General features: G+C 46.2%; 1 protein-coding gene across 1 annotated transcript; it reads left to right on the forward strand.

Annotated features, from left to right (window-relative positions):
* Positions 1-10,340: 10,340 nt before the first annotated feature.
* On the forward strand, positions 10,341-13,918 carry LOC101754653 (probable WRKY transcription factor 12). Its single transcript, XM_004956363.2, has 4 exons — positions 10,341-10,813; positions 10,893-10,975; positions 11,116-11,286; positions 13,560-13,918. Exons 1-4 carry the CDS (start codon positions 10,535-10,537, stop codon positions 13,735-13,737), a joined length of 711 nt encoding a protein of 236 aa, XP_004956420.1. The 5' UTR covers positions 10,341-10,534; the 3' UTR covers positions 13,738-13,918.
* Positions 13,919-15,897: the final 1,979 nt, after the last annotated feature.

Raw genomic sequence — 15,897 nt, forward strand, 5'->3', positions numbered from 1 at the left:
CCGGCAACTGGCAGGAGCTGTAGTGCGTGGCACTGTGGGTGGTCGTCGTCGGGTGATTGGCGACGTGGTGCCAAGGGCCGGCCTGCGTCTCGTGGGAGCTTGGTTTTGTGAGGAGGTAGGTGCCTGCGCAGCTGGTGACCGTGCCGCCTTGCAGGCGCGTTCTCTGTGGCCGAAACGGCGGCACCGGAAGCAGCGCACGGGGTCGCGGCACACAGATGCGAGGTGGTCTGAAGCGAGGCACCGGAAACAGCGTCCCGCGGTCATGCGCTTGAAGGCGAGTAATGCCTTGGTTGGTGGCCTCCTTGAAGTGCTTTTGTAGAGCCGGTCACTTCCGTCGTCCCGTCACAACTTCTCGGGCGGCGCACGCTGCTGCGTCCTGCGGCGCCTCACTGGCTGCCATTCCGGGCGCATTGGAGGGTGTTGAGGTGTTGTTGGCGCTAGGTGGTGTAGCTCCGTGTGTCGTCAGGGCCCGGCTTGTCGTGCCGTTGACGTCGCTAGGTCTTGAATGCGCCGCGAAGCCATCATGTCATCGGAGTTACTCCTTCTCACACGGGCTAGAGTACATCCGTCTTCACGGCTTCGCGGGAAGGTTGGGCCGGTGGGGGAAATGAATTGTCCACGTGTGACGACCTCCGCATAGGACAGCATAGCATCCCGCTTGGCCAGAGGGGGATTCAGGCTGGCAGGCCTCAGATCTTGCAAAGGGAGCCACAGATCTGGCGAATTGGCCTGCAGATCTGGCGATTCCGGTACCCAATCTTCGTCGAGCAGCGGCGGCCAGCCTCCCCGGGGAGGTGGCGGTGGGGAGATCCTGAAGAACTTTTCCGAGGTGCTTTTTGAATGCGGGATGGCTGAGGATGGGGGGCGTAGCGGCTGGGGGGTTTGTTTTTCAGGAGGAGGTCTGCGGAGGTAGGTAGGGGCTGCCGCCGCCAGCGGCGGGCAGCGGGGTGGCAGAGGAGGGTGGGGGGCTCTCATCCTAGCTCTCCGCTAACAACTTGTGACTAGAATGTCAATTTGCAGCTGTAATTCTGTAAACAAGAGAGAATCGTGTAAAGTTTGTCTGAGATGGTTTCGTTGCAATCTGGTTGCTTTCTTGAAAAAGGCCGAGCTAAGAGTGTTCCTGACCCAATAGCCAGATTTTTTTATTTTCATATTTTTGTTATTTTAGCATTTTGCAAAAATATATGGCCTAACAAAAAAAATTGCAAATCTATAAGCAAGCTACCGTCGGTTGAACCGGTAGTAAGTTCCCTCCTCTGGACAGTACACTTTCAAAAAATAATAACTAATTCATATGAACTCAGATTGAGATAAACTTTTTCGTTCAAACTTTTTTCATTTGGTGTCATCTTGGTGTTCAAATAATCGACACAAGTTTCAGATCTAAAATTCAAATTTTAGATCTGAAACTAGGCAGCACACATTTAAAAAAATCATAACTAATTCATATGAACTCGGATAGAGATAAGTTTTATATAAAAATTATAGCTCTCAATGAGATTTACAACTTTATAGTTCAAACTTTTTTCATTTGGTATCATCTTTGTGCTCAAATAATCGACACAAGTTTCAGATCTAAAATTAAATTTTAGATCTGCAATGTGTGTGTCGATTATTTGAGCACCAAACTGTTTTCATTTGGTATCATCTTTGTGCTCAAATAATCAACACAAGTTTCAGATCTAAAATTAAATTTTAGATCTGAAATGTGTGTGTCGATTATTTGAGCACCAAGATGATATCAAATGAAAAAAGTTTGAAATACAAAGTTGTAGATCTCGTCGAGATCTACAATTATCATATAAAATTTTATCTCTATCCAAGTTCATATGAATTAGTTATGATTTTTTGAAAGTGTACTGCTAGAGGAGGGGGCTTACCGCCGGTTCAACTGGCGGTAGCTTGCTACAAGTACACCTTCCGCTGTTTCAAAAGGCGGTATAGGTATATAATTTGCAATTTTTTTATTTAGCCATATATTTTTGCAAAATACTAAAATATAAAAATTCCAATAGTCAGTTGAGTTGGGTTGGGTATCTTGGATGGAGCCCAAAACGTACCCGTACATGCCTTGTTGATTTCGGCCCAATAGCCTTATTGGGTCGGTCCTGATCACTCGATCAGCTTGTTGTGATCGGACCAACTTTTTGGAACTGCAGTCCTCTCGTCAGAAGAGAAAACACAGAGAAGGGGACTGCAGCGCAACCTGTTAAGGATTCCAGAATTTCTAGCTCTCAACTCTTCCGTTCTCCTTTCCAGCCACAGCAAGCATGCGTCCAAGGAGCTCGACGCTTGAGCTTCCATCTCTTTAATCAGAACTCTCAGTGGGCTAGGTAAACTACTCTCGTCCAGTCGGAGCCGTCTCATCAGAGGGATCAATCAGTATACGCTGGCCTCATCTTCGCTTGCTTTCGGGGCAATGACAAAGCGCACCTTGCCAGTGAGGAGGCGACAATGCGAAGGGAGAATGGATAAAATACTCACATCAGCGGATGGGGATGGGGGCTCGATCCCGGCGTCCAGGCATCAAAGATCGGATGGGATCCTGCGATCACATCAGAAGGGCCATCTCGAGTCCAGCTGATGACAGACAGGCGGCGATCAGATTAGATGTCACGCTCCCCGTCGCACTGTGCCCGCCGCTACCAAAGGTAGGCTACGAGGCAGCTCGGCAATTTTTCAAAATAGCTGCACAGTATGTTCAATAACGAATTTAAGTAATATTAACACTGGGTTATCAATTTAAGATATATTTTTTGTTACTGATCATAAAGCTAAATATAGAGTTTAACCGGAGACCCTGACGAATGGAGTTTCGTTAGGTTAGGCTCGAAGGGAGGAGCCTACTGCATGCCCTAAGTACATGTGCGCTAGCACTGGCACGAGTGGCATACCATGATGAGAAATCTAGGGTGCTGGATTTTCTTCCGTCATCCTGGCCTGTACGACAGTACGAGACTGTGAGCCCCTCTTTCTTTCTCTTCCCGATGCGTGCAGTGCAGCCTGCGAGCACCGAGCAGGCCAGCAGGGCTCAGGCTCTTGCCTCGGGGGTACACGCGGTGTGAGTACGAAGCGGATCAAACACCTACGGCCTACCGCTACCTACCTATGATCGTGTCACAAATGGAATAAACCTAGGCCAATATAGTATTATTATAGGCGTATCGTACTTGCGTCGATGGGATGGACAGCGACGTCTGGAATTGGAAGCCTTTTCTGTGACCCCGCGACGGCTTGGACACAACAAGAAGAATCCCCCGACCCCGAGCCACACGCTAATGCAGTGATGCCGCGCGACCGGAGGGCGGCGGGCGTTTGGAGCTGGCCGGCCGCGGGCTGCATGGCGGCACGCGTGGGCACGGGCGCATGAGCCTCTCGCGCGCCCCGCCTGATTTCACAATGCGGCGGGAGCGACCGGCCGGCCGGCCGGCGCGTGCCGTCGCGGTGGCGGTGCCCAGCGAGGAGCGAGAGGGGGCGCGCGCGCGCACGTCAGGACGGGGCAGGCCGCGTTTGCCGTGGGCGCGTGTCGGGGGGAAGCGGGCGGCAAACGCAGTACTTGTGGTGTGCGTGCGGGTGAAAATGATGCTGTTCCTGCCAGGCCGCGACCGTGGTGGTGGGGGCGCCGAAAGCCTGCGACCGCGGCGCCCACATCGCCGTAGTACTGTACAGAGAAGGCCACCACCTGTGCGTGCTGCGTGCACGGCGGCACTGCACGGATCGGTCGCTATCCCGTTCCAAGGAGAACTGAACAGGTGAGATGGGAGGCAATCGCCCCGGTCTCTTGCTGCGGTCGCAAAATGCGAACCGTAGGGACGATGACAGCAGACAATCTAGCGGTTTGCTCGATCGAGCTAGGTGGGAGGACCGGAGGAGCGACCGCCTGTTTGCTTTATCTTATAAGCCGGCTGAAAAGTTGAAATGGCTGATTTATTGTGAGAGAAAAATACTGTTTGGTGGCTGATAAACCGGCTGAATAAGCTGAAGCGAACAGACTGCATTTCGTGGGCCGAGACTCGAACGCTGAACGCACGTCTGAGCTCGTTCTCCAGTCCCAGGCGATGCCACTGCACGGTGGTGAGAAAAGGGAGCCGGCAAGGAGCCAAAGGGCCAAATCACCATCATAAGAGAGAGAGATGGTCAGGTGGATGAGATGGGGGCGCGTCATGATAGTCTGACCTCTAGGCCGGTCGAGAGTGTGAACAAACGAGCGGTGGAACCTGGAAAATCGATTTGGAGGTATTCGAATGGCTCATGATTCCGGTCAGAGGTTATCGTGCGCATCAGGCCATCAGCATCAGGCGAGACGACGATCGTAGCACCCGATAATGGAGAAACTAAAGCAAAGACCGTACGTTCCCTTGATAGGGCGGCATATGACAGTTAGCCCCTTTTGATAATGCTTTTTTTCCTCTGAGAAATTGTCCAAATAAACATTTCATTAAGAACAAATACTTGTTTTACAACACAAAGATGCAACCCACAAACCTACCCTGAAGAGCAAAATTGCATGAACTAGAAATTTTAAAAAAAATACTTAACACTAAGCATCTAAGGAAAATTAACCATTTGAAAACCAACAAGCCAAACCATCCAGCAACCATTTGCTTCATCTATGATTTTCAGAAATGAACAAGGATTTTCACCCAAGAATTAGGTGGTCTTGTCCCATGGCGCGGCGTTGCAACCACTGAGAGGTTCAATTTGGGTAGAGCTCATGTCTCTTTCTTAGAACATAAATGTTTTACACACAACCCGTTTGAGTACGATTGAAGCATGACATTTATAACAGTCTACACAATTGATTTAAATATTTAAATTTTACTTTTTACTAAAGTGATTATACATGTAGTATTTTCTGTCTTTCTAAGATGTATGACAAAGCTTTGATCAGCAATTATTTTATTACAATAAAAACGAATGTAAGGACATCAAGTTCGTACAACAAAATTATGTATTAATAGAATATTTTTATTTAAGTTTTATCATAACGAAACAAACTTATATAAACAAAAAGAAGAGGGGTAGTGGCAACTCCAAGCAACTTTTCTGCACACGTCCTTCTTTTCTTGTGTAGGACCGGCTTATCTACGGGGGGCAGGCAGACATGCATGGCGTGGATCATATGCAAGTCCTTTGGTGCCCTCCTCCGGGGCAAACGGCACCGGTGCCGTGTCTATCTGAGCAATGATGGCCATTTTGCCGCCAGGAGGGTAAGATGACCATGACTCTGAACGCAACGACGACTAGGCGGCTAGGCCCGGCCAGATGGATGAAAAGTGTGGCTAAGGGCTAAGGGTCACATCGGATATTCAACGAAGATTAAACATGAGTTAACTAACTGGAGAACTCCTATACTAATTCGCGAGACGAATCTATTAAGCCTAATTAATCCATCATTAGCAAATGGTTACTGTAGCACCACATTGTCAAATCATGGACTAATTAGGTTTAATAGATTCGTCTCGCGAATTAGACTCCATCTATGCAAGTAGTTTTGTAATTAGACTATATTTAATACTCCTAATTAGTATTAAACATCCGATGTCAGTACTAAAGTTCCAAAACTCCCAATTTTGACACTATGAAAAAAAAAATTCCCATTACATCAAACTTGTGGTACATGCATGGAGTAATAAATGTAGACGAAATCAAAAACTAATTGCACAGTTTTGTTGTACTTTGCGAGACGAATCTTTTGAGTCTAAGGGGGTGTTTGGATACGAGGTGTTAAACTTTAACAGTGTCACATCGGATGTTCGGATGCTAATTAGGAGAACTAAATATGAGCTAATTATAAAACTAATTGCAGAACCCTGTGCTAATCCGCGAGACGAATCTATTAAGCCTAATTAATCCATCATTAGCAATTGGTTACTGTAGCACCACATTGTCAAATCATGGACTAATTAGGCTTAATAGATTCGTCTCGTGAATTACACTTCATCTGTGCAATTAGTTTTGTAATTAGCCTATATTTAATACTCCTAATTAGCATCCAAACATCCGATGTGACAGGTGTTAAATTTTAACACTTGGTTGCCAAACAGGCCCTAATTAGTCAATATTTGGACAATAATTCACAAATATAAACAAAACGCTACAGTGTACTACAATGTTACAACACTAATTTTTCACATCCAAACTTTAGGCATTAGGAACAGAGAAAACAACTGCTCGTTGCACGCAACGACGCTGCATGCTATATCCGCTAGCCACCTAGGCTAGGAAGCTGCCTTGGTAGTAGAACAAGTACTGCTACTTGCCGCTGCCCATGCCCATGCATATCCCTGACTTCTTGCTGCACAAACTTTACAGAGTACTAGGCTGTTTCTGTAGCGGTAGACAACCAGCACGTACACTGCCCGTTTCACTTCGCCTCTGGTGTAGTCCTTTCTAGATTTTCCAGGATGACGAACGTGCCATGCAATAACAGATGGCAACGGAGCTGCGTTGTGCTGTACAACCTACAGCGCCGCCACTCCACTTCACAAGCATTGCTTCCTGTCTGACTGATTTCATCACCTGTCCGCGCATCACTGCACTTGGATCTGAGGATCTACGGAATGAGTAGTCCAGTTGTGATCACAACGCAATCCTGTAAAAAACTTTCATCGGATTTGGGGAGGAAGAGATCGAGATGAGGCAAGGCAAAAGGACAGACAGTGAGACAAGAGGGCTGTCCGGCTGGGCATGCACAACCCAAGCACAAACGAGTGGCCCAAATGGGGAGGGACCGAGGGAGGCATGGCTGATGGTAGGAAGAGGCCTTTTGCAGCAGCTGCAATGATAACACCCTCTCATCCCCTGCAGGCTGCAGCTTGCTTCAGCGGCTGAGATCCTAATCTCCGGAAATTAAACACCGGGTCACCAGCGTGAGTGCTTGCCGCTAGCTGCAACTGCATGCTGCGTGCGCGCGCGCTGCGGCGAGCCTGCGATCTGTGGATCAGCTGGTTGGTCATGCATGGCTGCTCTTGGTAATGGCGTATTAGGCCCACCACCTGCCCGACATGAGAAGAACCCTAGTTTTTTCAATCGGTGTATCATGGGCGTGACCATATGTGCATGACCACGCCCCACTTGCCACTTCAGACATATGATTGGCACGAACGCAAGCTGCACACACGGCCCGGTTCCTCTCCTGTGCAGCGTCGAAGATGGCCATGTCTGTGTCACTGTGTGCCCGTGTTGTTTTTCTCGCCTGAACAGCAAAGATTCCATTACAAATAGTAACTGGGCCGTTGTGTCAGCTGTACCAATGGTACTGTGTCTACAAAGCATGCACGTCGTAGATGCTTCATTTGTGTACGTATTCATCATGCTTCTTGCATTGCATTATATTGTGTTCTCAATGACAATGAGATAGCATTTGCATCCACACATGTATCATGTGTGTGTACACGTGCAGGTAGCTAGCTACTATCGGTAGATATCATGGAGGTGTTTCGAGAGAAAAGAGTGGATCGAGTGGCTGCATATGTGATATAGGCTTAGCCCTTCAATCAAAGCTCCAAAGGGTAAATGGAGATTCTCTATTTTTTGAGGTCACAAAAATGCTTCCAACCTAGTAACAGCTCCTATGAATAGAGAGCTTCTTATAAACTTTCTAGGAATGGAGGGTGAAGCTTAAATAAGGATACAAGTAGAGAGTCTAGCTGCGTTTTTTAACTTAACTTTAAATTTGGAATATCTAAACTTGGAATATGGGACTGTTTAAAGGGTCCGGCGGAGTTTCTCTTTCCATCGATCGAGTGTGCCCAAGCTTTTTTTCGGTGGAGTGCCCCACAATTATTGAGCAATTGCAGGGAACAAAAGGTACAATCACTGCATTCTTGTACCCCTATCGAGCGCTCCAGTAGCATATGCTCCTCACTTCCAGTCAAAAAAGGCATGCTCCTCATGATTTTTTTCTCAAAAGTAGGGGGAAAGTTCTGTTGAAAAACAGCACTAAATTTAAAGCCGTGGTGCGAATGCTTTTTTTTTTTTTACCACCAAGCAATGCAAGGTGTTCTTGCAATAGTTTGAGTGGCGGTTATGATGAAAAATAGTAGCATACTTCATTCAATTTAACTATGTGTTTCTAGGAGTCCAGCTCATATCAAATAATTAAACAGATAACTCGAAAGAACATACTGCACTATTATAAGGTCAGAACTAATTAAACTTAGGGAGCACACATACCAGAATCAAAACGTCTAAGAGCTTAAGGTTACCCCATTGCATCTGAAAGATGAAATATGAGTTACAGAAATCGATCGATATAGTTGGATTTGTATTATAAAGCGCTATTTTATAACTGCAAACAAAGTATTATAGAAAAAGGACGGTCATAGATTAGTTGCCTTAGGGTCCAAATTCACCTATGCCTTTCTCATTGCCCTGGTCACCTGAATGAGGGGCATTTGGAGCCAGGGATCTAGGCTTCTTTTGGTAGGGCTTATCAAATTGTTTCTCCACCGATTTTTGGTGAAGTCATACCAAAGAGGCAATTTCAAAACAGCTCCACCATCTAAGCCGGGGAGAAGCCGCAAAACGGCTTACACTAGGGGCCAGTTTGGCAGGGCTCCGGCTCCTCCAAAAACGGCTCCGGCTCTAGCTCCTCTGGTGGAGTGGCTTCTCCGGCTCCGGCTCCTCCTTTTGGAAAACTGTTTGGCAAAACAGCTCTTCCGTGTAGTTTAAAATTGTTAGATAAGATGAAATACCCATAATACCCTTTTCCTTTTCTTTTCTTTTTTTTTCTTTTCTTCCTATTTATTTTCTTTCTTTCTTTCCTCTTCCTTCATTATCTTCTTCTCTTCCTTCGTTATCCTCCTCCCACCGCAGGCCTCGCATTCCGTCGCCTCCAGGCCGTCACCTCCCACCGTCGCCTCCTGTCGTCACCTCCAGCCGTCGCCTCCTGCCGTCACCTCCGACCGTCGCCTCCCCCCACCTCCCCGCTCGTTCCTCCTCTCCTTCCCTCTCCGCCGCCGCCGCCCATGCGCTAGTCCACGGACGACCGCACGGCCACCCCCCAGGCGCGTACGCCTACGAGGCCGCCGCCGACATGCACCCCAGCCCACGCAGCGCCGCCGAGGTGAACCCCTTCCGCCTCCCCTCATCCATCGCGGGGGCCGCCCGGGGTGCATGAGGAGGCGCCGGATCCCCCGCCGCCGGGGTGCAGGAGGAGGCGCCGGATCCCCCACCACTGCTCCGCCGCGGGGCGAGGCCGCTGTCTTGTGCCTGCTAGCGCGAGGAGAGAGGGAGCGCATGCGAGGATGGGGCGCGACAGAGAGAGCCTGCACGGAGCGATGCGCTTCTGCCTGTCATGCGGTGGCAATTTTGCCGTAAATTTGGCGAACTCGAGGGGCAAATAGGTAACAGGTGCGCTGGTGTGCGGGACGGAGCCGCAAGGAGCCAAAAAAACCAGCTCCATGTCGCGTGTGCAAAAACGGCTCCGGCTCCGCCTGGCTCCTCCCTAGGAGCTGTTCCCATTTAAGCCCTTTGGCTCAGCTCCAACAAAAACGGCTCCTGGAGCCGTTTTTGGAGCTCTACCAAAGGAGCCCTACAGAGAAGGAGCCAAAATAAGTGGCTTCTCCGGCTTCTCCTCTCTCTCCAAGCATTAAGTGATCATAAAATTACCCATACTACTATTGAGAAGGCATTTTACCAAATATTTTGCAAAATGACTTCAACTCCACTAGAGAAGCTAGCCACTCAATCAAAGAAGCTCGAGCTGAAGCCATTTTGAGAGGAGTCGGAACTCTACCAAATGGGACCAAATAATGCAAGTGGCTGTGTAGCAACTACTTTCTTTTATCAGGAACATATATCCATTTTGGTTTGTCCTATATCAAACTTCTCTGAAGTTTGACTAAAGATATATTATCTTAAATGAAAAATGTTATGTATCGTGAAAGCATATCATTCACAATAAATCTGTCAATGTCAATAATCTTGCATTATCAACCTATATAAAGTTTTAGATATCGATAAACAAAGTTAAAAAAGTTCAATATAGGACAAACCTAAATAGACCTAGCTATTTTTGCGATTGGAGGAAGTAGATCAAGGGGTTAATAGATGTAAAGATATTGGGAAATGGGAATATCTGAGGGATGATTGTGGATGGTCAAGAAATATGATGGGGGTTAGAAAAAAACGAACAATAAGAACACGTTAGTTTGTAGAGTATGTGACATCAAAGGGTAGAAGCCTAGCCTAAAAAGCAAGTGCTAGATAGATATGATGAATCTGCATGCAAGCACTACTGCAGTAGCCTAGCGCGTACAACACCGCTACAGGAACAGGTACTGCCATCACACCACCATTTGAGCAAAAGGCTCTTTAAAGGGGCTGTCCTGTCCGGACCTAGCTCCCAGCTGGGCTACCAAGCTTGTCCACCACTTCTTTTTTAACCTAAAAGACAGAAATCTTCCTCGGCATTTCACTCCTCATGCCCCCAAGACCACTCTGATCCATGGATCCCATTGATCACCACCACCAGCAGCAGCCCACCACACCACGCCTGCATGGTCGATAGATCTTGTTATATGCGTGCATGGAGGGGAGCAGCCAGTTCGAGACCTGCCTTCCTAGCCTCTTCAGCCCACGCGCCGTCCCTCCCCCTTCTCCTCTTGCTCCGCTGCCGAACCAGCACAAGCTTCTGCAGATGCCGTTGTTCCAGGAGCAGGGCGGGACCCATGGTGTGATGCTCTCTTCGGACGACCACCACCACGGCGGCCTCTACCCGCTGCTTCTTCCTGGGATCCCGTTCTGCAGCTCTGGCGCCGGCGCCGGCGAGAAGCCCGCTAGTTTCGTGGTGCTGGACGCCGGCGAGGTGAGTGATGCGACGCGCGTGCGCCCTGTTGATTAAATGATGGGTTGTCCTTTGATCCTTGTAATCTTGGTTTTCGCAGGCGGCGGGCACCTCAGCGGCGAAAGCCGCCGGCGAGATCGCTAGCACCACCACCGCCACCAATTTGCACGGGTCAAGTTCATGGTACGTATGATTGATTGCATCTGCGAGTAGTACTTTTATGTGGTTGACCATCCCGTTAGGGTTTCTTGGTCCCCGGGGCGGTGGAGATTTCGCACGCGCTGAACTGATTGGGATCGCTTATATGATGGGGTGATGAGCAGGTGGAAGGGCTCGGCGGCGGCGGCGGGGGAGAAAGGGCGGATGAAGGTGAGGAGGAAGATGAGGGAGCCGAGGTTCTGCTTCCAGACCAGGAGCGACGTGGATGTGCTGGACGACGGCTACAAGTGGAGGAAGTACGGCCAGAAGGTTGTCAAGAACAGCCTCCATCCAAGGTAGTACTCCATATCTCGTGATGCATTCATATACACAATGGCGGAAATGAATGCTAACCCTAATGCCATGTTTGGGTTTGGAGCGTGAATGTTTACCGCCGGTGGCGGTGCTATGGAAAAAGTGAGATGTTCTCCACAAAATTCATGTCGATTTACTAAATCTATCGCTTTCCACGCAAGCAATCTAAACTCTAGTTCAGGAGCGTGAGGGTGCTCTTCCACCTCATGCCTGATCTTGTTTTTAGATGTCAGAAATCATATGCTTGCTTTACCTGAAAAAAAAAAGAGAAATCATATGCTTGCTTGCGAAACAATGAATGAATCATACTCCTGAACTAGTACATGATACCGACCATACGAGTGAACTAATTAGTATGTCATAGTAGGTTGCGGAGTCAGCATTTTTCGGTGGATTACTGTCTGCTAGTTGAGTTCTCTCATTATATCAGTGATATTTTCACAATTTTTGGTATCAGTGAAACAATGAAGATTGGAATAAAATGAACCAAAGACTTGGCTTGAGATCCATTTTATGAATCAAATTTCTAAATATGACCATACAACATATTTACAATTTTAAGATTGGCCATATGAAAATTTATTGCTTGATTTATTATTGTAAATAATTTTATAATTCCATATGGAAATAATGTCTTGCATTTCATATTTTAGAGACTCAAAAAAGAAAAGAAACAAAAGAGAAATAGATCAGAAAGCCTTAGACTGCAGATTACTGAGAGTGATCGTGTGGATTTTCTCTGCCTTGTGCTTCGGTGAACATGGCAGTGATGATCTATTGTCCATTAGCTCCTAGCTTCTTAGTGGGAGGGCTGCTAATAAAATTATGACACCATCATAAGGAATATATACTGCTTGAAGAGGATCATCCAATCTGGTGTATTTTAGGTGTGCTTCACGGCTTGCTTTTTTGAATGTGTATTTGCATGAGAAAAAAATAGTTTAGAAGTTTTTAAGTGACACGTGCAACATATTAACATGAATATTTCAGATAAAGTTGCCATCGGTCTATGATAATTAAATAACTTTACGCCTAGAGATTTGATCATCTTTTATTTGTACTATGACATTGGGACACTTGGTGCATACAGGTAAAGGCAGCTATGCTATATTGGTTAGATAAGTGTTTTTCATTAATTCATTTCGCCTAAGCACATATCAGAAAAAAGATGTTGCTGCGAGTCACACTACGGAACCTATTTCGAAAAGAAAACAAGAGTCAGGCCATGCAATACTACAAATTGAAACGATTGACGCATGTTGCTGGAGTCTCAAATTAATATCAGTTTCAAGAATGTGTAAAGAGATCTTTTCCACCTGCTAGGTCTAAGTTCTGATCATGCATCATCCACGACATGCTCTAGTAAAACCCATCATCATTCATGATCTGCAACAATAGGACACACGCATGCACATGAAGCAGTGCGTATGGATGCGCTGGGGCAAATGCCAAATGGTGCCCACATTTTCACAGAAGGATGTTTCTTCTCAGACACTCTCAATGCGCCGTAGGAAAGGCAAGCCGGCCTGTCCATATGATCGTTGGCCCGTAGCATCTTTGAAATTTGGTTCAGGCCGGCTACTTATCTCATTCGTAAGCTAGTGTTTTCTTTTGCCGGCCTGTTCATGTTTTGTCTATGTGTTGAGAATGCTTTTGAATAATGCCAGAATAGTCCAAAATTCCTGCGCATATACAACGGCGATCAAAAAGTCAGTTTCTACAACGGCGATCAAAAGTCAGTGAAACTGCTCATGGGCTAGTATACACATTGGAGCTCCCTGGCAAATAGATTCGATCTGGTTTGGAAATTTATCACGCGGAAAGAATTAAACTTAATTTTCAGAGTTCTTCATGCATATGATTGAGGACCAAAGCACATGTGGGTCTCAAACTGACCACTTAGCATTGTTTTCCATTATGCCCCGGACATGGTGAATTATGCTAGCGAACATATTTTTGGTGGTAAATTGGTAACGGGTGAACAAGATATATCTCAGCCGTTTCCATACCAGCTGCATGCGCGAATTTTGGATTTACTAAGAGGCTGGCACTAAATTCGAACAAAAAAGGCTTATAACAGTTTGACAATATGCTTTGTATATATATGCATGCTGAAAGGCCTCAAGTTCTCTTCATCTAATTTTTCATACAATATATATACATGTGCTACTTTTAGATCAAAATTTTGATAAACATCCATAATTTGTGATCTCAGTTCGCTGACGAACCCTTTATGTTATTTGAATGCGCGCAGGAGCTACTACCGGTGCACCCACAGCAACTGCCGCGTGAAGAAGCGGGTGGAGCGGCTGTCGGAGGACTGCCGCATGGTGATCACCACCTACGAGGGCCGCCACACCCACACCCCCTGCAGCGACGACGCCGACGGCGCCGGCGACCACACCGGCAGCTGCGCCTTCACCTCGCTCTAGAGATCGATCACACGAGCGAGGTTAAATGCTGATGCATAAGCAGGTTAAATGTTCTTGTGCCTGTGCATCTGATGAAGATAATAGCATGCAGCAACTAATGCTGTGATATTTGGACGATGCACCAAGATGTTGCTGCGAGGTTCCATCGATCCTATTCTACTGGTGACTTTGGTTACATGCATGATTGCGTCAGAACATCTGATGCTGTTAGAACGGTACGCGTGCCTGCTTTAGACATGGCTGCCATGCACGTGAGGCACAGAAAGTGAGGCCATACTACGGGAAACTGGGCATGGGTCCTATCCTCTAGTATCTCCTCCAGTACAGGTTAGTTTTTATTAGTTTTTGACCTGTATCAGGTAGTACCCTTAGTACCAGTTGGTCCTTAGTACCAGTTGGTAAGGTTATTTTTTTTACTTGGTACTAGGTCTGACGGCTAGTTCCAGACCCTAGGAGCTCCTCGTGACTCTTTTAGTATCGGTTTGGGGTTTCAACCGGTACTAAAGGTCATCCATTAGTATTGGGTGGTTTCCTCGTGACTCCTTTAACATTGGTTGTGGGCTTCAACCGGTACTAAAGATTACCTATTAGTATCGGGTGGAGTTTACCTATTAGTATCGGATGGAGCTTCTACTAGTATCGAGTGGAGCCTCCACCGGTACTAGTGTGCCTGAGGACCGTCGGTCGTCGGGGATAGATCCTCAGTACGTGCAAGGAAGGAAGGAAGAAGATACACTTCTGTTAGGATTCCCCTATAATCCTACTAGGACTCGTACCTTGTAACTAATTAGAAATCCCGCCTCCTGAAGTATATAAAGACCCGCCTCCTGAAGTATATAAAGAAAACCGACTAGTAATTCCACCTCTGGAGTATATAAAGGAGGGTAGGGGTCCCTGGATCGGTAAGTCAAGACCTATTAGAACCATAATAGAGGACTAAATCCTCAACACCAAACAACACCCAAATAGAGGATCAAATTATCAACACCAAACAAAATTAAAACGCAGGGCGCAATATACAACACCCAAATAGGACGTAGGGATTACAGTACTCTGGTGGCATGAACTTGTATAAATCTACGTCTTATGTCCTCACTTTTACCTTCACGTCCCAAGTCTGGCGATCCCCACCAACTAATCTACTAACTCGGAATACCCCTCAGTAGGTTGCCGGTTATAAAACATTGACAGTAGGAGCCCCAATCAGTACTAACTTTCCTCCTATAAATCATGCGTCTTCCTCCTCCTGCCCGAGCCATTTCCTTTAGCTTGGGCTTTATCCATTCATGCAAAATAGGGGAGGTGTTGCCGGATTTTTGACCATTTCGTGGGGATTTCACTTATTCAAGTGTTCTAAAGGTTAGAAACTTCATCCTCCCTTGATACATAGTTAGTATACTAAGTTTTATGTTTTAGAAGTAATTTGTGATTTCTAGAATAAGGTACAATAGAGAAAATTTTCATTTATATGCATGTATTATTTAGAGCTCATATTTGTGATTTTTAGAATAAGCTATAATTTTTTGGATACTATGTTTTGTATTTGTCAAAGAAATTGATATGAGGTTAGAGGAATAATTTCATAGTTTAGTGCTTTACAAATATGAGCTAAATAAATTATGGGGAAAAATATAATTTGTTCGCATTTTAGTTATTTGCAAATATGAGCGAGATAAATTGTGGTACATAGAGATAATAAGATGAAATAGAGGTATGTAATTAGTCATTTTGAGAATAAACTACAATGGAGAAATTTTTTATTTATATGTTATGTTTGAGCTTAATAATTGTGGAAAAAAATATAATGTGCATAGTTTAGTCATTTGCAAATATGAGCTAAATAAATTGTGGTACATAGAGATGGCTACTGCTGCTGGAGATAGTGGCGATGGTGGAGGTGATCGTTGTTCCTCTCGCGGTATGGGGAAAATCATAGTTGGCTTTCATGATAAGTCGAAGAAAAAGAGCACGTGGGAGAGAGCAATGCTTTGTTATTTGGAAAGATGTCATGAAGATGTTGTTGCGGTGGGTCAGGAATATCCTTTTGGTGGTCGTTATGCTCCACAACCAGTTTCGGGAATTTCAGGTCCACTAAGTACTATCATCGTAGGAGGTAAAAATAAATCACAAGATGAGGTTGGGTCAGTGAAACCTTCATCT

The sequence above is a fragment of the Setaria italica genome, chromosome II (genome assembly GCF_000263155.2).
Source record: "Setaria italica strain Yugu1 chromosome II, Setaria_italica_v2.0, whole genome shotgun sequence".
NCBI classification, from domain to species: domain Eukaryota; kingdom Viridiplantae; phylum Streptophyta; class Magnoliopsida; order Poales; family Poaceae; genus Setaria; species Setaria italica.

Excerpts from the sequence above, each read along its gene's own strand:
- LOC101754653 (XM_004956363.2), top strand. The coding sequence starts at position 10,535 with ATGGAGGGGAGCAGCCAGTTCGAGACCTGCCTTCCTAGCCTCTTCAGC. Across the intron at positions 10,814-10,892 it reads TGGTGCTGGACGCCGGCGAG|GCGGCGGGCACCTCAGCGGC; the intron begins GTGAGTGATGCG and ends TGGTTTTCGCAG. Across the intron at positions 10,976-11,115 it reads TTGCACGGGTCAAGTTCATG|GTGGAAGGGCTCGGCGGCGG; the intron begins GTACGTATGATT and ends GGTGATGAGCAG.